This window comes from Micromys minutus, assembly GCF_963924665.1.
Source record: "Micromys minutus genome assembly, chromosome: 16".
NCBI lineage: Eukaryota > Metazoa > Chordata > Mammalia > Rodentia > Muridae > Micromys > Micromys minutus.
In genome coordinates, this window is record NC_137985.1 from 49,465,203 (window position 1) to 49,487,342 (window position 22,140).

The 22,140-nt window shown below is 53.1% G+C and overlaps 1 protein-coding gene across 1 annotated transcript in view; it reads left to right on the plus strand.

Annotated features, from left to right (window-relative positions):
* HCN4 (hyperpolarization activated cyclic nucleotide gated potassium channel 4) overlaps positions 1–18,534 on the plus strand; it is a gene marked incomplete at its 5' end in the record, with an annotated part of 36,913 nt that extends 18,379 nt beyond the window's left edge. The window contains 7 exons of the mRNA XM_080930344.1: positions 1,481–1,904; positions 10,704–10,865; positions 12,796–13,014; positions 15,317–15,463; positions 15,562–15,802; positions 16,631–16,795; positions 16,901–18,534. Of these exons, the coding sequence (XP_080786470.1) occupies positions 1,481–1,904; positions 10,704–10,865; positions 12,796–13,014; positions 15,317–15,463; positions 15,562–15,802; positions 16,631–16,795; positions 16,901–18,354 (2,812 nt within the window). The 3' untranslated portion in view covers positions 18,355–18,534. The remainder of the gene's footprint in view (positions 1–1,480; positions 1,905–10,703; positions 10,866–12,795; positions 13,015–15,316; positions 15,464–15,561; positions 15,803–16,630; positions 16,796–16,900) is intronic.
* Positions 18,535–22,140: the final 3,606 nt, after the last annotated feature.

Genomic DNA, 22,140 nt, shown 5'->3' on the forward strand with positions numbered 1-22,140 from the left:
TTTACTGGACTCAGCTGATTTTTTTCTAATGGCAACTTGCTGGCAAGGTATGTGAGCAGATGAGGGAAGCTGAGGCAGGAGAGTCAGCATGAGTAGAGCTGAAGCATATGCAAGGTTGGCTACCCCTTCCAACTGGCTGATCCGCCCCTCACGGAGCTCCTGGAACGCTCCGGGGCAGGAGCACTGCCAGGATTCCAGCCCCAGCCCAGATCAGCCAGGGATATCTGGAATCTCAAGATTGAAACAGTCAGAATGTAAGGAAATGGGTGGTTTGGCCTCATGCAATTTAGTTTTATGAAGACCACTAAATGCAAACATTCTCCTGTTAATTACTGTCTTGAATTTGGTCTGTAATTGAGGGAACCAGAGCTGGGGAGGGGCGGGGTGTAGAGATCCGCTGGAGTGACAGGCCTGCTGGAGTCAGCATTCCCAGCCGCTTTGCACCCAATCTGTTAATTTTAGAAACTCCTCTAGCCTGGGTATATTATTAGATTTATGTACGAAGGGCCACATGGCCCTAAGTTGCTTCTCTATGGAACAGTATTTTTGTTTGTTTGTTTTCCCCAGGAGATGAAATGAAAAGGAATGATGGGTGTGTGTGTGTGTGTGTGTGTGTGTGTGTGTGTGTGTGTGTGCATGCACTCATGTACATGGGTTTTTGCACGCTGTGTGTATGAATGGGGATACCCAGATGTGGCTTCTAATATGTATAAACGATTTTCTTTGAGTGACTAGTGTGTGGCTGGGCAGAAAATACTCAGAGGAAGAACACCCTGTAGATGTTGGACCCATAACTCGCTGGTGGAAGTAGTGTGTTCTTTGCAGAAATATATGAAGGCTGGGTATGAAGGCTGGGTACCACTCCTGTATCCATGTGCAAACTGGGCAGAGAGATGGTAAGGCACTTTAACGGTGATGCTAAAGAACCAACGTGAGACACGCTAGGCCACTATTCTAGGACTCTACCCAGTGAGGAGACTGAGGCCTAGAATGAGGAGCCTTGGACCCAGTTGATGTCACATAAGATATGTGACAGAATAGAGCCTCTGTGGTGACTGGATGTTCCTTGTTCTCTTGTCATTCTCAGTGGCGTGACAGCCTGTCTCAGCCACAGCTAAACCTCAGGGAACATGAGGGCAGCCTGGCCTGAGCCTGGGGAAGATGTTGGAGTTTCTTTGGTCACTAGAGTGGTCTCTTATTTGTTCTCAGAGGTCACCGTGGCTGTGCTCCAGGTTGTCTCTGCTGGGGAGTAGGCTGGGTGGGGGAGGATAGAAGCCTGGAAGCTCCCAGAAAACAGATGGAGGGGATCCTGGTGAGCGAGGAGCCTCTGCCTCTGTCATGCCCTGTGTTTACAACCTCCACACCTTACCCCGATGCTCACACACCCGTCTCCCCGAGTGCCTCAGAATCCTGAGATTCTCCCATGTCTGTAGCCTGCCCTCGCTCTCCTGGTGACTGACCTCTATGTCACTCTGGGCAGATTTTACTGGGACCTGACGATGCTGTTGCTGATGGTGGGGAATCTGATCATCATCCCCGTGGGTATCACCTTCTTCAAGGATGAGAACACCACACCCTGGATTGTCTTCAACGTGGTGTCAGACACATTCTTCCTCATCGACTTGGTCCTCAACTTCCGCACGGGGATCGTGGTGGAGGACAACACAGAAATCATCCTTGACCCACAGAGGATTAAGATGAAGTACCTGAAAAGCTGGTTTGTGGTGGACTTCATCTCCTCCATCCCCGTCGACTACATCTTCCTTATAGTGGAGACTCGCATTGACTCCGAGGTCTACAAAACCGCCAGGGCTCTGCGCATCGTCCGCTTTACTAAGATCCTCAGCCTCCTGCGCCTCTTGCGGCTTTCCCGCCTCATTCGATATATTCATCAGTGGGAAGAGGTGAGTGTCTGCACCGAAACTTTCTGTGGGAGGGCCAAGAAGGCAGAGCCAGTGGGTACTCTCAGGGAACTGGAGATGGGCTGAATGGCTGTAGATGCCTGTCCAAGAGGATGAACATCGGCACTTTTGTGATTCCTTAGCCAGTGTTAGTTTCCGTACAAAGCATTTCACAGACCACTTCTCATTTAAGTCTGTAGCGGTCACAGAGGATACCATAAGGCTACTCTTGACACTCATTCTATAGGAATGGGACCAGGTCGTTCATGCCACAGAGTTATTACATTAAGTGCAGAAATCTGTATTGGGGGGGTTGTGTATTCAGAGTTTGTTGGCAACTATCTTAGATTGAGTTCTTTTAGAATGTCCTCTGACATGGGGATTTTTATGGAAGTGATTTGGGAGAGGGGCATCTTTTGTGGGAACGTGGTAAGAAAAAAAGGGGGGGGGGGCAAGAGGACCAGGACAAATGAGAAGCCAGTGAGGTGAGACATCAAGCAAAGTCCCCTACGGAGGTCTGGGCACATGGTACACCGTACCCTGAACTTGTGCTAACCAGGGAAGAGAGCTGGAAAGGTTGTATTCCCTGGTCTAAGACTGTCCAAGGCAGCTTTAGGTCTTGTGCCCACAGACAAAACAGTTTGCAGCTTCCATGCAGGTACTGACTGTAGAAGCCAAAAGCCCCAGGGGCACTGAAGTCTTGTGTATAAAACTCTAAGGAAATTCGAGAGTCCGAGGGCTCTTCACATATTAAAGTTTGAGAAGCCTCAGATAAACTAGGTGGGCTCACATCATTCCGAAAGTCCTCAGCTCGCTCCCTGCTGGAGCACTGGCCCACAGGAGGGGAAAAGGGCTGAGGCTCTGGGAAAAGACAGGCAGATGCAGGTGACACAGCTGGGTGTTTGAGGCTGAGTTTGCTACTGTCCTGGTTTGCTTTCTGTTCCTGTTAGAAACACCATGACCCAAAGTAACTTAGGCCACAGTCTTTATAGACTTCATGAAGGAAGTCAGGGCAGGTGCTCAAGGCAGAAACCTGGAAGCGGAAATGGAATCAGAGGTCACCGAGGGGTGCTTGATGCTCATGGCTTGCTCAGATTGCTTTCTTATGCACCCCTAGGACCACCTGCCCAGGCATTGCCCTTGTGGGATGGGCCTTTGTGTATTGATCATTAATCAAGACAATGCATTTTCTCAACTGAGGGTTCCTTCTCTCAGATGACTCCGGCTGTGTCAAGTCGGTCAAGACTAATTACCGAAGCTCCCTATTTTGTTAGTGGTAGCAGGCAGCCTGGGCTAGGAGCTTTCTCAGGTTTGGGAGAGTCATGCTGCATGAAACACTCACCTTGGCATGTGGATTAGGCTGTGCTAAGCAAACCTATTGCCAAGGTGCCTCTCCCTATGGGCCTCCCGGTTCCCAGAACCCCTGCTTAACTGGGCTGAAAGCCCTACGATCAGGTTCCAATGTCCCTGGCCCTCCACCCCCGCGGCAGCCTAGCTGATGGTCCGTGCAAGGCAGATTCAGGTCAGGGGTGTCATGAACACATGTGCTGTGGAAGAAGTGCCTACACCAGCTTGGCAGAAGCACTCGCAGCAGAAATTCTCTTGGGTTTGGAAAATTTGCATTTTTTTTTTCTGCTGACAGAGAGAGGAAAGACAATGACTGCGCCAAGGTCACGAAGTGGTCCACTGGCAGGAATGAGGTTGGATCCACATGGCTGTCTCAGTGCCCAGCAGTGTGGTTGTCCCTGTCTGGTGTAACAATATCTGAGGACTTTGAGCGACACGTTGAAGACCCAAGTTCAATCCCAGACGCACACTGCTTGGCTTCTCTGCCGCCTCAAATCTCTCAGCCTCATTCTAGTACCAGTAATTTTTTTTTTTCACGAGGCCTGCCACTGTCAGCTGTTTAACCAATGTCCCTTGTCACCAGTCTTCTTAGTAATAGCCAGCAGGGCACATAGCAGGGTTTATTACTCTCATTTTCTGGGTGAGGATTAGAAGCCCCACCTGCCTCACAGGTAGGCTTTATGGCCAAGGCTCCCTGTGTCCTGGCTCATGAGTTGTGATCTAGGACCATCCCCTCTGTTATCAGGCTGCACCCATGATGGGTACCTGCCTGGGTTTCGTTTGGTCTGAAAGGGCCTTGCCAAGTGTTCATCTGTGCCTTGTCCTGGGCAGGGCTCTGTGGACTCACCTGAAATAGGAGTACCAGAATAGGGGTAGATCATGGGGGATGGAGGCCATAAGATGGTTGTATCTGAAGTCCCCTAGGGACATCTAGTTGCACAGAGGTGTAGATCTGAGCTCAAAGCTAAGGAGAGGAGGGACAGTGCCTCTGTTGCTGGTGAGCTGACCCACCCTCAGTAGCTGTGAAGGAAGGAGTGTGGTTTGTTTCCCACAGTGACCTGGCAGGCTTCTTTCTTTCCTTGTGGAAAAATCATGACCCAGGTAATCCCTTAAGACCCAGAGCAAACCCAAACTTTTCTCCCTGCCATAGGTCAACAGATAGACTCAGGAGTATCTGCCATTTTCTTTCTTTGGTATTGGTTTGGGTCGCCAGATCGCATAACCACTGGGGTCGACCTTCCTCACAGCTCACTGGGAGTTGGCAGTGTAGTATGTAGCTGGCTTAGCTGAGCCCAGGGCGGAACAAAGCCATTCCTTTACTGTCCTTGCACCCTAGGTTTAGGAGCTCATACTATCCTGTGGCTGTCCACACAGCCCCTCTGGCCTGGCTACTCTCCACGTCATTCAGATGTGGCTAGGTAGGATGTAGTCATAGACCTGCCCTGGGGGAGACAGAGGTCCGGGAACTGAAGTCTGAGGCCCCGAATCCAGTGTTGTTACCCCAAAGCTGTGGGCAGGAAGGGAGATCCCTAGTAGCCAGATGGACGGCTCCCCACCCCTGAACTTCCGCCCTCACCTCTCCTACCAGCTCGGGAGGAAATTGCTTTGAGCTGTTTTCTGCCTATGCACAGCCCAGCCTAGAGCTCCCATGGAATCGGATTGGGGTTTCCCAGCTGACCCAAGAAACCCCATTTCTAGGATCTGTGTAGCCCATTCCTCCCTCCTCCAGGCTTCTCCCAGCCTCAGCTTGCCTTCCAGCCCCATATCTACATAAGCACAAGGGAGCAGAGCTGCACTAGCTCCTTTCAAATCCCTGAATAAATTTTCTTTTATGAGGGGCCTCAGTTGCCCAGGTATCAGGAGTGCATTCTGAGTGTTTTATGAGGCCAAGGTGCTCAGGCCCTGGCTGTCTTTCTTGAAAGTGGTGTTAGGGCCAGGTTGTGATTGACAGGCTTTGAAGGAGGAAACCCCAGTGTCAGGTTGAGGAGTTAGCTTGCCCAAGGCTCCCCTGGCAAATATGTGGACTTTCAAGGCACCTGATCTCCCAGCCTCCCCTGGCTCCCACAGCAGGCCCATCCTTGTTGCCCTGGAGTTTTCGCTAGACTTAGTAGCAGGGTGGGCGGAGTGGCTTCAGCTGGGCACAAGCTTCCTCTGTCCCTGGCGATCTAGGTCAGCAGCCTCCCTCAGAGCCTCTTGGAACCAGCCTCTCCCCTCCCTCTGAGGTGTGAGCTTGTCACAGGCACGCAGGCTATTGTTAGAAACCTTGGTACCCCCCCTTCAGATGTTCCACTGCAGAGGGCTTCAGCACACCAAGAGACCCATTCCATAAGCCTCTTCTCTCCCGGAAGCCTGGAATGGCAGGGTGAGGGCTCAGCCCAGGAGCTGTGCTGTCTGAGTCCCTCTTCCTGAGGACTCCAGGTCTGTGTCTCTGTCAGACTCTCGTGGTTGGCACCTGTGGGAAGTAGTCCTGGAGCACTGGGGCTGGCCCTGCCTGCTAACCATCACAAGCCCCAGTGTGACCCTCAGCCCCGAGCTCCAGGCTGTGCCGGGGATACCCATGCCTGGTCCTCTCTTAGATCTTGACCTAACTTTCATGTGGATAGGGGCTTGTTCATTTTCCAAAGGAGAAAACGAGTGTCTGGAAAAACTTAACTAGGTTTCAAGAAGAGGCCCTCAGTGAAGACTTCATGGTAACCTGACCCCAGTGCCTGCGGTCTGAACTGCATCAGGAAAATAGTTCTGCTGAAGGCAGAGCTGGAAGGAAAGGAACCAACTTGTGTAAAGTACCTACTGTGTGGCACCTTTGTCCATGATTTCACCTGGTTCCCAAGAGGGTTTTGGGTGTGAGAGCTCATAGTGACCCATTCCACAGATAAGAAAACTGAGGCCCTTAGGGGGTATACCAGGACACGGAACACATGCTGGTTTGCCAGTGAAGGTGAAATTTCGCAGGAGTGGACACGGGTTCCCAGAGTGCCAAGCAGGCAGAGACGGGGCTTCCCAGGCCATGTCTGTGAAGCCTCCAGAAAGGTGCTCAACCCGCACCCCCCCCCCCAGTGAGCCAACATCGTAACAGGAGATTTTAATGAAATATAAAGAGCAAGGCCAATATTTACCCAGTGCAGCTGACTGGCAGGTGGCATGTGGCCCCAGCCCACAATGGGGATGTGAACACAGAATAGCTTCTTTCGGTAATGGCCAGCCTCCTCCTTGACAACCGTATCCTGGGTGCTGTCTCATGTTAAAGGTGCCATTGAGGGCAGTGGCCATGTTGGCACACCTGGCTCTGCAGTCATGTCCCCTCAGCTGTTCCACTGGCCAGTACCACGCGGCCCTATCCCAGGCTCTGTCCACGGGGAAGGAAAGGCACCACTATTCCCCCCATAGGGGTCAAATCAGGCTTCCCGAGACCTGTGTATGCCTAGGCTGCGTGCCCCCTTTGACTGTACATGCCGGTTGGGACCTGCTTACCTCCGGCTCCATCGTGGTCACTGTCATTGTCACTTCCGTCGCTAAGCTCGTCCCAGTTCTTGAGACTCTACCACGTGCTTCATGCCATATTGACGGCCGAGACTGTGGGAAAGGCGAAAGTACCCACGCTTGGTCTTGGAAGAAAGCGAGTTATGTAGAAACTGCAGGGGAGCGGCGTTGGGTTACGGCTCCGGGGGAAAGAGCAGTTGCTATGCAAGTCTCCGGGCCTGAGTTCAGATCCCGGGACCCACGCCAAGCCAGCTGCTGTAGCTCATGCCTGTGATCCCACGAATCTGGTGTAAACAGCAGTCATCAAGAAATCCCGTCTCAACAAGGTAGAAGTTTGTGCCCCCAACATCCACGCGTGTGCATTGTGGCACATGCAGCCCTCTACAACAAGCAAAACATCAGGGGCGTAGAAAATAGAGGTTGTGTGACACATGGCAGCTCTGATGCCTCTGTCTTCATGACCCAGATAATTCGTAGTAAAGGGCAGGGATTATGGCTGGGACCGTCTGACCGTCTGCAGCCGGGCCCCGAGGCTCCGTTTGGCTTCCATATGGTATCTGTTTATTCATGTAAGCACACACATGTGCGTGCGGGCAGCCAACAGATGTTGCATGCCGACCTGTGCATTCTATGCAGGGACAGACACAAACACCAGAGGGGGCTGGGGTGGGGTGGGGGGAACTGTGGCTCGTGTTGTTGAATATGAGTTAGTAAATCTCATTTCAGAATAGAGAGACTATACCACAGAAGAAATTAGTCATGGAAGAGTCCTGGTGAGTGATGGAAGGGGGCATCACTGGCTACTTGGCTAGCATTATGGAAGGTCTTTCTGTGGCAGGAAGAAGGGGGGCGGGCACAGGTGGTTTGGAGATGTAGGGCTGAACCCTGTGTCCTAGGAAGGACCTGAAGAGAGGAGCTGTAGCCAGAGGTGAAGGGCCCTGGGCAGGGTGGAGGAGGGATGGGGAAGTAGTTGAGACCCAGGATGCTGAATCTGTAGTCAGTTGGTGAGGTGTGATCTGAAATATTGATAGTGGTCACTGGACAACTTCAAGTCAAAGGTGACACCCACCGCCTGCTTACTTTAACCTTTTTTTTTTTTTCATTTAAAACTTAATTTTCATCCAATTAATTTTGATCCTATTTTTGCTCCTCCCCACCCCCTGCTCACCCAAAATCATATTCTTTCATTCGTACCCCAAACAGAAAACAACAATAGCAACAGAAAACATTTGCTTGTCTTGAATGGTTAAATCGAGCTGCTTGATGGGCAGTGGGCTAGAGGGACGGAGCTCGTGCAGTGTGTAGATTGTCTCTGCCCGATGAGAGGACACACGGTGCTTGGGGGCGATGTCTCCACAGAGGAGCCTGCCTGGGCAGCCAGGGACAGAGTGGCTTTAGATGTGTCCACGTGCATATAGACAGGGGAACAGCTGGACAGGCGAGCCAGTCTGTCACCGATGTCTGTTCAGGTGTCCCAGGCATAACAAACAAAAAAAACTGGGGCATCTCAGGGGTTGAAGGGAGAACAAAAGGCGGTGTCCTTTCTCGGGTGAGGAGAGGCCTTGCAGATCTCCTCTGGAGATGTCCTGTGCTGGGCTGTATCGATACAGCACAGGGAGTACCTCAGATGGTGAGCTCCCACTCAGGGTGCAGCGAGAAAAGTCCCCCTCTAATAAATCCATAGCCAAGAACTCCTCCACAGAACTGTGCGGCCTTAGCAAGCCAGGGTGGGAGGGGGCAGAACACCAGCTATGCTGGTGGCTACGGTGTCTGTGGGTGACGTGCTATCCAGTCTTTCTCGGGATCCAGACAGAGCAGCCTAGTGCCAGGCTGACCCTCTATCATGCCCCCCTTTGGTCCCCACTCAGTCTCCTCTGTTGCTGCTGTTCCTGCTCCCAAGTCTCCCTTCCAGTATGTGACTGACTCCCAGCTTGGGGCAAGTTTCCTTCTGGATCCCCAGATGGAGGGGATTTTCTTGGGCAATGACTGGCATGGGGTGGCCTCCTGGAGACATGGGGCAGTAGACAGTCAAGAGTTCTTCTGAGGTTACAGCTCTGAGATGGGGGTTAAGGGCCAAACCAGCCCCTCACTCTAGAGGGAGCTCCTGCAGGAAAGCCTAGGGGCTCATTGTGATTCTAAAGCACATGGTACATGGAGGGGACTGGGTTGGAAGCTACCATTCCCTGTCTAAACAGCTCAAAGCTGACTCCCAGAGTCTATGCTCCAAGGACACTGCCCCTTGCTTCTATATCCCCTTGACCTCCTCACACATGGCTGTTTGTAGGGGTGTTGTGAACAGAGAGCTTAGCTATGGGCTGAAGTCCTCTGCCATGGGACAGTCAGGGAAGAGGGGCTAGTTGGGCCATGCTCTGATGTGGTTCCTCTGTCTCTCCCTCCCACTCTCCCTCCCCCCTTCTGTGTGTGTGTGTGTGTGTATGTCTGTCTGTCTATATCTGGATCTCACTAAACACACTAGGCAAGCTGGTCATTGAGCCCCAGAGATCCTCTGCCATCTCAGTGCCAGGATTGCAAGAATGTGCAGCTACTCTCAACTTTTTTTTTGGGTCCTGGGGATCAAATTAGGGTCCCCATGCTTTCATGGCAAGCACTTTGCTGCCAAAGTGCTCTCCAGCCCCTAGTGTGGTTTTCTGACTATCCCAGCTTTAAGCTGGCCCCTCCGGGCATTGGGAGGGCGGATTCTGTTTAAGTAGAACCAGAGAACATATACCTTTTGTCAGCCATGAGCCTGCTTTGGCTGTGAAGACCTATGGTTTGTGCTATGTTTGGGGGCAGGTCTGCCTCTGCGGTTCCTAGCTCAGCATATACCCTTAGGGCTATACTCCTGCCTGAAATGACCGCTGTCTCTCATGCCAGTGCCTTAGAGACATCAGACTGAAAACTGAAATATTTAAAAAGTTTGTCTCTGGACTCAGCTTCCCTTCTGAAACAGGCTTGTCTCTTAAGTGGCATCTGCTGGTTTGTAATTTGAACCCCAATCCCCCTATCCAGGAGTAATCTATTTTCCCTGGGATAGTATGGAGGTGTCAGAACTAGGGACAGAGAACTGGAGATCCCCTCAAAGTCTCCCAGACTAGAGGCCAGAACTCTTGCATGCTTTCCCCAACCTCTTTCTCCAGCCTCAAGGCCCTATAACCTTGGGCTCATGTCTCTGCCACACATTGGTGCGTGGCAGCTTTGGAGGGCAAGGCAGGACCTGAGAGGCTAGACCCTGACACTATAGCTTAGCACACAGGACCACACATGGAGGTGGGCAGGCTGCAGCAGGCTGGGGTGTCTGCCATAACTGATTCAAGTGTGAGAAACAGCTGTATTACTAATGCGCATGAACTAATCATGAAGATTAATTGCTAATAACATTCTTTCATAATGTCTTGTAATTTATTGAACACTTCTATACTCAAAACTAAGTACTTCATATGTATAATTTAATCCTTTTGACAACCACTCAGTTACCAATTTTTTCTTACCATTTTCCGTGTGAGAAAACATGATCGGAGAAGTTTGGGGATTTCCTCAGGGCTGCATGGCTAGGAATTTGGTCAGAACTAGGCCTGGGCTCAAGATCTATCTGACCATGAAGCCTGTGGGCCCATATTGCCCCCTTTACTATCTCCAAGGCTGGACCCTGATGTCCTAGTAACAGATTTAGGGAGGACTCATGGCTGGGGCCTGTCTTCAGAACATGATTCAAAGCACGCTTCAGGCTAGGTGGCTTCTCCCCGGTGTCCACATATCCTCAGCAAGCTGATGAAGTAGCCTCTCTGTCCACTCCTTATCCTGGATGGTTGCACCTCCCACGAGAGAAAGTCTGCATCTGGACAGATGCCAGGCGTGTTACCATGGTACCCTCCAGCCTGCCTCTTCTGGGTCTTGCTTATTGTATTCCCTCCCCACCCCCAGACTGCACACACACTCTGACCACTCACATCTCTGTGCAATGGCTCGACTCCACAGATCTTCCACATGACCTATGACCTGGCCAGTGCCGTGGTACGCATCGTGAACCTCATCGGCATGATGCTGCTCCTCTGCCACTGGGATGGCTGCCTGCAGTTCCTGGTTCCCATGCTGCAGGACTTCCCCCATGACTGCTGGGTGTCCATTAATGGCATGGTGGTAAGTGCACATCACTGCCTCCCTCTGGGCTGGACGGCTCCTCTCCGAAGCAGAAATGGGTAGAGGGGCTGTGCAAGTCCTGGATCCCAGCATATGGGACCTTGAGATGCTGGCCCAATACGTAAGGACACATAGGTCCTTTTCTTTTCACGTTGAGCTCCCCCTCCTAGTACAGGAAGTCATTCACAGAACTCTTGGCTGGAGTTGTGAACCTTCTAGCTTTTTTATCCAGCCATGCATGTTGACAGTTGGGCTGGCTTTACCCACAGAGACTAAGACCTTGGGCTACTCTGTGTTGTGATAATGGGACAAAACTGGGATGATGGCTCCTGTCTCCCACACCATGCTGCCTAGAAGCTGAGCTGAGAAAACCAAAGGCCACGAGGGCACTGTTAACAGCACAGGCAGAGTTAATGTTTACACACAGCCTCTGTGCTCTAAGGGCAGAGCCGAGTGTCCCAACGCTCAAAGAGGTCCACATACCAGCCTCCTGTGCAGGGCTGGGCGGTGACTCTCCAACATTGCTCATGGGCGAGAGAATCAGGCTTGAGGTTTCCAAAAGCCTTACCACAGAGGGCCCCCCCCCCCCCCCCAGCTACAGAAAGGGTTTTCCAGGAAGCAATCCTTGTGGGTATTTCTTTGGCACTGCTGAACCCTGCCTCTCCTTCTATTCCGTGTGGTGTGGTCTGAAGGCAAATCCCCAGGACCCTATGGGTTGAAAACTGGCTTTGTAAGAGGCGAAAGAGACCCTGAGGCTTTTTCAGAATCAGACAAGCCTTTACAAACTAGCCTTTTGATGAGCTCAGTGTAAGTGAATCTGCCATATGGGGTGAATTTTCCCTCTTCCCAGAGGCTCAGCAGTGAGACCGAAGCCCTGACAGAGGACAGCTAGGGGCTGCCCTCTTCCTCAATGTTGGGCCCCAGGCCTCCTTCAGTCCTGGGGAAACATCCTACCTATCCTGACCTAGCGTAGACTGAACCACAGACTCCGCAAATGGACTCAGCTCTAGGCAAAATGGTGACCTCGAACTTGGCCCAGGCCTGGTTTGATGATCTCCAGATGCTGCAGAAAGGTTTAGGGACCTAGCCACAGGCTCTGTGGACTTCACATTGTTCCCAACACCGTGGCTTCTGAGTGGAGACACTGGGGAAAGGGCCGGGAATGGGGTTCAGCTGGGGGCAATTTTTCCCCTATGTCTGTGAAGGTAGCAGGCCCACACATGCACCAAATTCAAGAGATGGCCTTTCTGACACCCTGTTCCCACAAGGAACCTTCCTTGAGACACTTTGGAGACAAAAATAGCTAAGAGCCTCCCTCCCTGATTCCGGCCTCCCAGCCTCCATGCTGAACTCAGGGGAGTCCACCTTCAGGGGCAAGAGAATCAGAGGCTGAGGCCCTGGGCACATGAGCAGGCTTCTGAGAGCACAGGAAGTTCCAGCTGCTGCTCACCCAAAAAGAGGACAGTGATGTTGGCTCCTGCAGAGCCATCCCCCTAGGGGAAGCATCGCTAGCTTTATAATTGAGGTCAGTGGGGAAATGGGCTCTATTTGGCAGCTGTTTAGGGATAGGGGATGGAGCTACTTAGTAAGGGAATGACAGCGGGGTGGCTCAGCCAGGCGAATGTAGCCTCCCAGCCCCCTGCTCCTGAGGTCAGGCCAGGGCCAGACCTTCTAGTGTGGTCCTTGTGTCCCCCTTCTTCACCCCAGTGTAATAGAAAGGTTCAGGTTTCATTCATAGCCACCATGAGTTGTCAGCACCAGCTTCCCTGCCCATTGCTGAAAGTGCTCAGCCAAAAGCAATACTGGGGAGCCCTGTGCCTGAAGGTTGGCAGGACATCGTCTAGGTGCCGGCAAGAAGAGCCTTCCCGTTTCTGTCCCAGGCCTACTTTCTCTATCCCCACTTACTGGTCCTCCTGTGTTGTGTGTGCAGAACAACTCCTGGGGAAAGCAGTATTCCTATGCCCTCTTCAAGGCCATGAGCCACATGCTGTGCATTGGGTATGGACGGCAGGCCCCCGTAGGCATGTCTGACGTCTGGCTCACCATGCTCAGCATGATTGTGGGCGCCACCTGCTACGCCATGTTCATCGGCCACGCCACTGCCCTCATCCAGTCGCTGGACTCCTCCCGACGCCAGTACCAGGAGAAGGTAAGGTTGATCGCTGTGTCCCCCCGGGGGTTTCTCAGGAGGATCTGGTCACTGGACCTGTGCAAGAGGAAGCATACATGGCAGCATACATGACCAGCATACATGGCAGCACACATGGCAGCACACATGGCAGCACACATGGCATCATACATGGCAGCATACATGACCAGCATACATGGCATCATACATGACCAGCATACATGGCAGCATACATGACCAGCATACATGGCATCATACATGGCAGCATACATGGCAGCACACATGGCAGCATACATGGCCAGCATACATGGCAGCATACATGACCAGCACACATGGCAGCATACATGGCAGCACACATGGCATCATACATGGCAGCACACATGGCATCATACATGACCAGCATACATGGCAGCACACATGGCATCATACATGGCAGCATACATGGCAGCATACATGACCAGCATACATGACCAGCATACATGGCAGCATACATGGCAGCATACATCATCATACATGGCAGCACACATGGCCAGGCCCATAACTGTCAGTCCTATGATGGGCAGTTTTAGATGAGAGCCCTGTCAAGTCCCCAACTTTAACCTGATCTGCACACGTCCTTCTTTCCTCTCTTCTGTGGCTGGGGAAGAGGTTATTTCTTTACTTGCAGGGACCAGCACCTTCATTGTCGATAAATCTACTAAGGTTCTCAAGCCTCCCTTGCAGGCTCTCAGCATCTGACAGGGCTCCCACTCCTTAGCTTCACTCTTGGTTTCTAGGACTGCACATCTCTGGCCAGTCCTCCCGGCTGGCCTCCTGCCTCGGGATCCTAAGTGCTCTGATGCTGTGGAGGCCTGCCAGGAGTCATGTTCTGCCACACCACCTTCAGATGCTCTGTGGCATCACCAGCCCATCCCGTTCTCAGCCCCGGTGTTTCCTGGGTGGCCTGTGGACCACCAACCCTCATCATGTATAGATCAGAGTAGGCTTTCCTACTCCCCCAGCCACACCAAACCGCCACCCTGCCTACTTTACTGACAAACCCTAGGAGCTCAGACCCTATCCAGGAGCCATCAGCCAAGTTTGATGATACTGTCAAATGGGGTGGGGAGGCAGGGAAGCTTGCTTTGAGGAGGCAGAAGGAGAAAGTGGGAGAGAATTCTAGGTCCTGAGGTGCAGTGAGTGGTGTGTTTCCCGGAGAGTGGTAGAAAGCAACGTTCTGGCTTAGCAGGAAGTGGGGGTGGGTCGGATGGAACAGGAGTTGGGTCAAAAAGGATAGGACTCAGGTCAGGCCTAGGTCTAAAGCCAGCATCAGGGCCCAGCCTATGGTATACACAACAGGCATCTATGTAGAAAAGGTGTTGTAGTCTGTTACACCACAACCAGACTGAAGCTGCTTGTGACCTCTTCAAGAATTTCCCTTATTTTATTCTTGGGTAAGCCTTCCTGATTTACCTAAGAACCCTTCTCAAACATCTTACCTCTCTTCCCCGCCCCATCCCCATCTCTCCCCTAGACTCCAACAGCCTTCTTACTTCTCCTTCAAACTCCATCTGTTTGTTAAGAGACAGTTCTCCAAAACACAACTCCAAATGTTCAGGCTGCCTTTGTCACAGAGGCAGTAGGCACAAGGGGCTACTGCCCTGCCAGGCCTGTCTTCTTTCTACTTTCTAGCTGGGGGTAACGGTATAGCCTTTAGTCCCAGCACTCAGGTAGTGGCGGAGGTGGAGAGGCAGATGCATATGCGGGGAGAGATCTACATGAGTTGGAGGCCAGCCTGGTCTACCAAGTGAGTTCCAGGCAGGACATCCAGGACAATACAGTGAAACCCTGTGTCAAAAAACCACTACTACCACCACCAACCCCCCAACCTCAGGGTCTCAGTGGAGATCGTATCTATCTACAGACACGCTTGCAAAGAATCGTGTTCTCATATGCACTCGCTGTACTCTGTCCCCACTGCAGCCCTTCCTGTCACTGGGCCTGTTGTCCCCTGGCAGGAGTTGGTGACTCCAAAATGCTTAATGGAGACTTGTTCATTTCCCTGGTCATTAGCCCAAATGTGGGCTATAGACAGTCCCTGTTCTCATCATCTTCATCTCTGTAGTTTTGAGCACCGTGAGGACCAAACATGGATGGAAACCTCCTTCCTTCTTTCCCCACCTCCATCACTCCACAGAGCTGGGAGTCAGGGCCATTATTTTGGGTACAGTGTGTTTATGTTGAATGAGAGAAAGTTAGCTAAGAAAGCCCCAGGGTTGGAGGTGCCTCTGGTCACCGGCCGTGGGAGCCCGGAGGTGATTCCTGTCTCTCTCTCCCATCTCAGTATAAACAGGTGGAACAGTACATGTCCTTCCACAAGCTCCCTCCTGACACTCGGCAGCGCATCCATGACTACTATGAACACCGCTACCAGGGCAAGATGTTTGATGAGGAAAGCATTCTGGGGGAGCTGAGTGAGCCGCTTCGGGAGGTGAGCTGCACAGCCTGGGGGGGGGGTGCCAGGCCTTGCTGGCACACAGATCCCTGACTCTCTCTTTTGTGTCCCAACCTGTGCTGCCCGTCGAGCAGGAGATCATCAATTTTAACTGCCGGAAGTTGGTGGCTTCCATGCCGCTGTTTGCCAACGCGGATCCCAACTTCGTGACGTCCATGTTGACCAAGTTGCGTTTTGAGGTCTTTCAGCCTGGGGATTACATCATCCGGGAAGGCACCATCGGCAAAAAGATGTATTTTATCCAGCACGGCGTGGTGAGCGTGCTCACTAAGGGCAACAAAGAGACCAAGCTGGCTGATGGCTCCTATTTTGGAGGTGAGACAGCCTGGGGGCACCAGGAGAACAGGGGTGACTAGGAACGAGGCTAGAGGGATACCCTGAGATTAGAAGCACGGAGGGGCTCATCATAGCCACAGCCTGGAAGTGGGCATCCATGAGTCCCGCATGGGGGCGTCTGTCTATGAGGACTGCTTTGATAGAGTACTTAAGACTGGTGGCTTAGAAACTAGATTCTCAGCTCTAGAGGCTGGGAGTCACAGACCGGTGTGCAATCATGGTGAGAGGTCTCTTAGTGGTAGACTATTGTGTTCTTGTTGTTTCAGCATGTGTGTTGTTTCCTCAGCCTCTCCTTTTGTGTTTGTGTGTACGCCTGAGCCTGCATATACCTAATCATACCCAACCACTCTCCAACATGGTGCCCATGTAGAGGTTAGGGCACAACTTGGGGCAGTCAAGTCTCTCCTACTGTGTGGGTCCTGGGTATCCAACTCACTCATCAGACTTGGCTGAAAGTGCTATACTGCTGAACCATCTGACCTGCCCCTCTCTAGCCTCTTCTACAAAGGTATGAATCACCTCCCAAAGCCCTACCTCTAAGTACCAGATCACTTTGAGACCAGGATTTCAACATAGGATTATGTGGTGAACACAGGCATTTTTGTCCATTTTTGGCCCCAGAGATAGAAACAGCCTGAAACCCAGTTGGTGGGAGTGTTGCTGGTACCCAGTACGACCACAACGGAGCAGGGAAGCCTAGTGAGTTCATTGTACCAAACAGTGGAGACCAAGGCCAGGCCAGGATCACGGCGGCTCTGGGAAGCCTGGAAGTTTTGTGCCTGATTGACCCCAGTCCTGTGCCCACAGAGATCTGCTTGCTGACCAGAGGCCGGCGCACAGCCAGCGTGAGGGCGGATACTTACTGCCGCCTCTACTCACTGAGCGTGGACAACTTCAATGAGGTGCTGGAGGAGTATCCCATGATGCGGAGGGCCTTCGAGACGGTTGCGCTGGACCGTCTGGACCGCATAGGTGAGGGGCAGGACTTGCAGGCGGGAGGGCAGGGCGGCAAGCAAACCGACTCCACACCTCCTTTCCTGGGCGTGGCCTGAGTGTGGCTCTTGTTCTGTGGCTCAGGCAAGAAGAACTCCATCCTCCTCCACAAGGTGCAGCACGACCTCAACTCGGGCGTCTTCAACTACCAGGAGAACGAGATTATCCAGCAGATTGTGCGGCATGACCGCGAGATGGCTCACTGTGCTCACCGCGTCCAGGCTGCCGCGTCAGCCACGCCAACCCCAACGCCTGTCATATGGACCCCACTGATCCAGGCACCACTGCAAGCCGCTGCTGCTACCACTTCGGTGGCCATAGCCCTCACACACCACCCCCGCTTGCCGGCCGCTATCTTCCGGCCCCCTCCCGGACCTGGGCTGGGCAACCTTGGGGCTGGACAGACACCGAGGCACCCAAGGAGGCTGCAGTCCTTGATCCCTTCAGCGCTGGGCTCCGCTTCACCAGCCAGCAGCCCCTCACAGGTGGACACACCGTCTTCATCCTCCTTCCACATCCAACAGCTGGCTGGATTCTCGGCACCTCCGGGATTGAGTCCGCTCTTGCCCTCCTCTAGCTCTTCCCCACCTCCGGGAGCCTGCAGTTTCCCCCCAGCCCCCACTCCATCCACCTCCACAGCTGCCACCACCACTGGGTTCGGCCACTTTCACAAGGCGCTAGGTGGCTCCCTGTCATCCTCCGACTCCCCGCTGCTCACCCCACTGCAACCAGGGGCTCGCTCTCCACAGGCTGCCCAGCTGCCACCCCCACTGCCTGGGGCCCGAGGAAGCCTGGGACTCCTGGAGCATTTCTTGCCTCCCCCACCCTCCTCCAGGTCACCATCATCCAGCCCTGGGCAGCTGGGCCAGCCTCCTGGAGAGTTGTCCCCAGGTCTGGCAGCTGGTCCACCAAGTACACCAGAGACACCCCCACGGCCTGAACGGCCATCTTTCATGGCAGGGGCCTCTGGGGGGGCTTCTCCTGTAGCCTTTACCCCTCGAGGAGGCCTCAGCCCCCCGGGCCACAGCCCAGGCCCCCCAAGAACTTTCCCGAGTGCCCCACCCCGGGCTTCTGGCTCCCATGGTTCCCTGCTCCTGCCACCTGCATCCAGCCCTCCGCCTCCCCAGGTCCCACAGCGCAGGGGCACACCGCCCCTCACCCCTGGCCGCCTCACCCAGGACCTGAAGCTCATCTCAGCCTCTCAGCCAGCCCTCCCCCAGGATGGGGCACAGACTCTCCGCAGGGCCTCGCCTCACTCCTCAGGGGAGTCGGTGGCTGCTTTCTCACTCTACCCCAGAGCTGGTGGTGGCAGTGGGAGCAGCGGGGGCCTTGGGCCTCCTGGAAGGCCATATGGTGCCATCCCAGGCCAGCATGTCACTTTGCCTCGGAAGACATCCTCAGGTTCTTTGCCACCCCCACTTTCTTTGTTTGGGGCAAGAGCCGCCTCTTCTGGAGGGCCCCCTCTGACTGCTGCACCCCAGAGGGAACCTGGCGCTAGGTCTGAGCCAGTACGCTCCAAACTGCCGTCTAATTTATGAGCTGGGCCCTCCCTCCCTCTTTTTCTTGCTCCTTTCTTCCTTCAGGTTTAACTGTGATTAGGAGATATACCAATAACAATAATAACCATAAAAAATACCCCAGAAAAACAAAAAGACAGCAGAAAATAACCAGGTATTCTTAGAGCTATAGATTTTTGGTCACTTGCTTTTATAGACTATTTTAATACTCAGCACTAGAGGGAGGGAGGGAGGGAGGGGGGAGCCGGCAAGGCCCAAAGGCAACAGCCAAAGGAAGGCAGGCAGGGTCTCTGGGGACAGGGCAGGGGTGGGGTGACCCGTGTTCGGGTCCTAGCACAGATCTGTCATTGTATGTTCCTTAGAGCAAGAGCTACCTACTGTCAGTTCCTTGGTTGTGAGCTTGGAGCCCACTCTGCTGTGGGCTGCCCTGGAGTGTGTTCCCAGGAGCCTCCTGTGCCTGAGACCCGGGGACACACCGGGGCCTTGAGGGCCTTGCATTTTTTTTCTACTGTAAACGTAGCAAGATATGTATATGAATATGTATATGTATGTAAGATGTGTCTATGTATAGCTATGTAGTGCTCTGTAGAGCCGTGTAGATATCAGCTTCCATGTGTGCACATGCGTGTGCAGTCTAGGTTAATCCCATGTTGCCAGGACACCCAGGTCACCTTACACACAGCGATCTGCTGTGGCCCGCAGGCTGGGCACTGCAGGCTCTGGGGGATGTCCTCTCTCCCAGTCCTCAGGGAAGGGGGCCCCTGGAGCCTTGCAGCAGACCTTCTTTCCCCATCTCTGGGCTGCAACTTAGTTCTAGCCCAACCTCCAGTCCCATGGGAGGGGAAGACTCCAGGCCGAGCCTTTCACTTCCCAGGGCTTCAAGCACACCTGTCACCTCTGTGGCCCGAAGTTTCTCCAGCTGTACAGTGGGAGGTGAGGGGAATGTCTGTTATTGAGTCTGTTCTGTGCCAAGCACTGGTTGTACACACCCACAGACCGGGAGGTGAAGGTTACTATGGTTTCTCCCATTTCACAGGTGAGGAAACTGAGGGCTGGTTAGAATCACATAACCAGGAGTGGCAGAGCTGGTCGGGTCTGAGCTTTGGATCAACCTCCCTAAAGCTAAAACATGTATCTTCTTATCAGAAAAGTGTTTGGTAGAGCCCTAGCTTTTGGTCCCTAGGCAAAATGCAGGAGGAAGAGATGGGAGCTTGGTAGCAGTCAGGCTTCAGTTCAAATCCCAGCTCTGCCACTTCTTAGCTGTGTGACCTTGGGCAAGTTATCTGACCTTTCTGTTCCCTCATAAGTAAAATAAGAACTATGGAACTGCCTCACAATGACCAGTGAGAACCAGATAAGAAAAAGATATGAAACACCCAGCCCAGTGCCTGGCACACAGCATAGTAGGTGCTCAATAAATCACGTTTCTTCGCCCCCTCCTCATAAACTTAGCCCATTGCTCCAGTGAACTATGGTGAGAGCCCAGGGAACTTTAGCTGAGGGCTCTAAGACTTAAAACTCTCAGGACTCAGGAGGTGGCTGGGCCTCCATCACGGCTCGAGGAAGGTGTGTGGCCAGTAGTGGGATTGAGCCAGGCCTTGGGATATGGGAAGAATGAGGAAAGAAAGGAAGTAGAGAGGGTGGAGTGCATAGGGGAGGTCACCGCAGTGATGTCTCAGTGGTGTTGAGTTGTGGAGCTGGGCTTCTGGGGAAGACATACAGGCTGGTAGCCAGAGGTGGACCCTGGATGAGAGGCTGATCTGATCTGCGGGTTTGGCCGTGAACTAGAAGCAGGTTTCAGGACCCTGGTGGAGGCACAGCCAGAGGCTTCCCTATCAGTGGTTGAAGCAGGTAGGACTTTGATGCCCGTGCACTGAGAAGGGCTGGTTCTACCGTGCCGGTCGTCCCCTGCACCAGCCAGAATGGTGGCATGAGCAGGTTCGGTCCTGGGATGCCACAGGGAATCCCTTTGTGGATGGTATGCGGGGAGAGAAGGGGTGAAGGCCCTGGTGCCCTAGAAAATTGGTAGGAGCCCTAGTTTATAAAGGGGTTGGTGATGCCTCCCAGACCCAGACAGTCTTCAGACCTGTGTTTTGCCACCAAGGAAGGCAGCTTAGGGAGCCAGCAGGACCCCACTGAACCCGCCATCCATCCTAGAGGTATAGGAGAGGGATGGGTCTAAGGCGTGAGGAGTCTCTTGTCATCAGGCCTGGCCTAGCCATCCTTCTCTACTGAGACATGCATTTTATAAATACTCTGACACACTGGCAAACTCCTTGGTGACTACGGAGAGGCCAGGCCCAGTCAGTAGGACCTTCCACCCTACAACCTCTACAAGCAATTTTCAAATCTTCCACTTTTAAAACAGAAAACGGTTAAATACACCGTCTTGTATATTTTATTTAAATAAAAAAAATTACAGCAAATGCCGCATTATTTTGGGGTTGGAGATGGACTGGTAAGGTTCACAGGGAAAACTGGAGTCTCCAGTGAGGATGTGGGGGTGGGAATGGGACACTGCCCCTTGAGCAGCTGTGGACACACATGTATGTGCACCAGGCCCTGGCCACCAGAAGCATGGAGTTGAGTTACATGCAGAACTGTGCATGGAAGTGTGAGGCCTGACTACAGAGAAATGTGCACCTGTGTGCAACCTGCGGGGAGGGGGGCCGGTGAGACAGTATCCCCAAAGTCACGTGTGACTGGGGAAGGACCCTGATGCAGGTCCCTTCCTCTGCCTCTCCACAGGTCCACTGACTGCGGAGGCTAGTACAGGACACATGAGCTCCATCCAGCTAGATGCTGAGCAGGCGACGTGCCCTCGGAAGAGGATGATTAGCTGGGGCAGGAGGTGACCAGTTGGGAGAGCATCATAGGCATCAGTGAATGGAGGACAGATGTGGGGCTCTAGCAGTCCAATGGCAGGCCTGGGGCTGGGAGGTGCTATGGTACCAACTTCTACCCCACACTCCTGCACCTAACCTTTGGCTGCAGAGGCTCCCTGCAGGCCCTTGGATCTTGAAGATGGTTAGGGCAGGTTCCCGGCGGATGGGGGAGTACCATCCTGCCTGGGTAAAGAGGGGGATCTCCTCTGGAAAGAGCAGGGAACCTGGCAAGTTGTTCCTCATCACTGCTTGCCTAGGCTGTTTCCGTGGTGACAGACCTGGGAGTCCTGTTGCTAAGCTATCAGCTTGGCATGCCCAGCGTCCCCATGACAACTGCCCCCCTGTGGCCAGGTGGCAGAGCTTCCTCGGGGACCCCACTGATATGACATAGGCAGGGCTAAACTGCTGTGGGAGCAGTCTAAACTGGACCACAGTGGCTCTGGTGGAGGTGGCCTCTGGGACGGGGGTGTTGGGGGAGCCTTCACAGATTGGGTAGGGTGAGGTGGGATTAGAGGCAGGTCTCAATCGGCTGGTTTGTCCCTAGACTTCATAGGGGTAGGTAGTAAGTGCCTACTGTATGCTAAGCCCTGGGTGCTTTCCCATTGTCTCATTTTGTTCACCCACCCACTCTTAAAGTCAAAAGCCTCAGTGACAGCGAGCCACGGGAAAGAGGTGTGAGGCTCAGAGCTGGTGCCTCTGCTTGCCCCATGCGCAAGGCCTCGGTCTCCTGCTGAATATGACCCAGCTCCCTCTACTCTGGCTGATGGGCATCCAGAAAGCAGATAATATTGATAATGATAATACGGAGTGATGGCCGGAATAGAACAAACTGAAGACCCACAGTGAAAATGGCCGCTCATTTATTTTCCTTACCATTGACTAACAATTAGTGATGAAATAGTCTTCCCTCTCCAAATCTGGA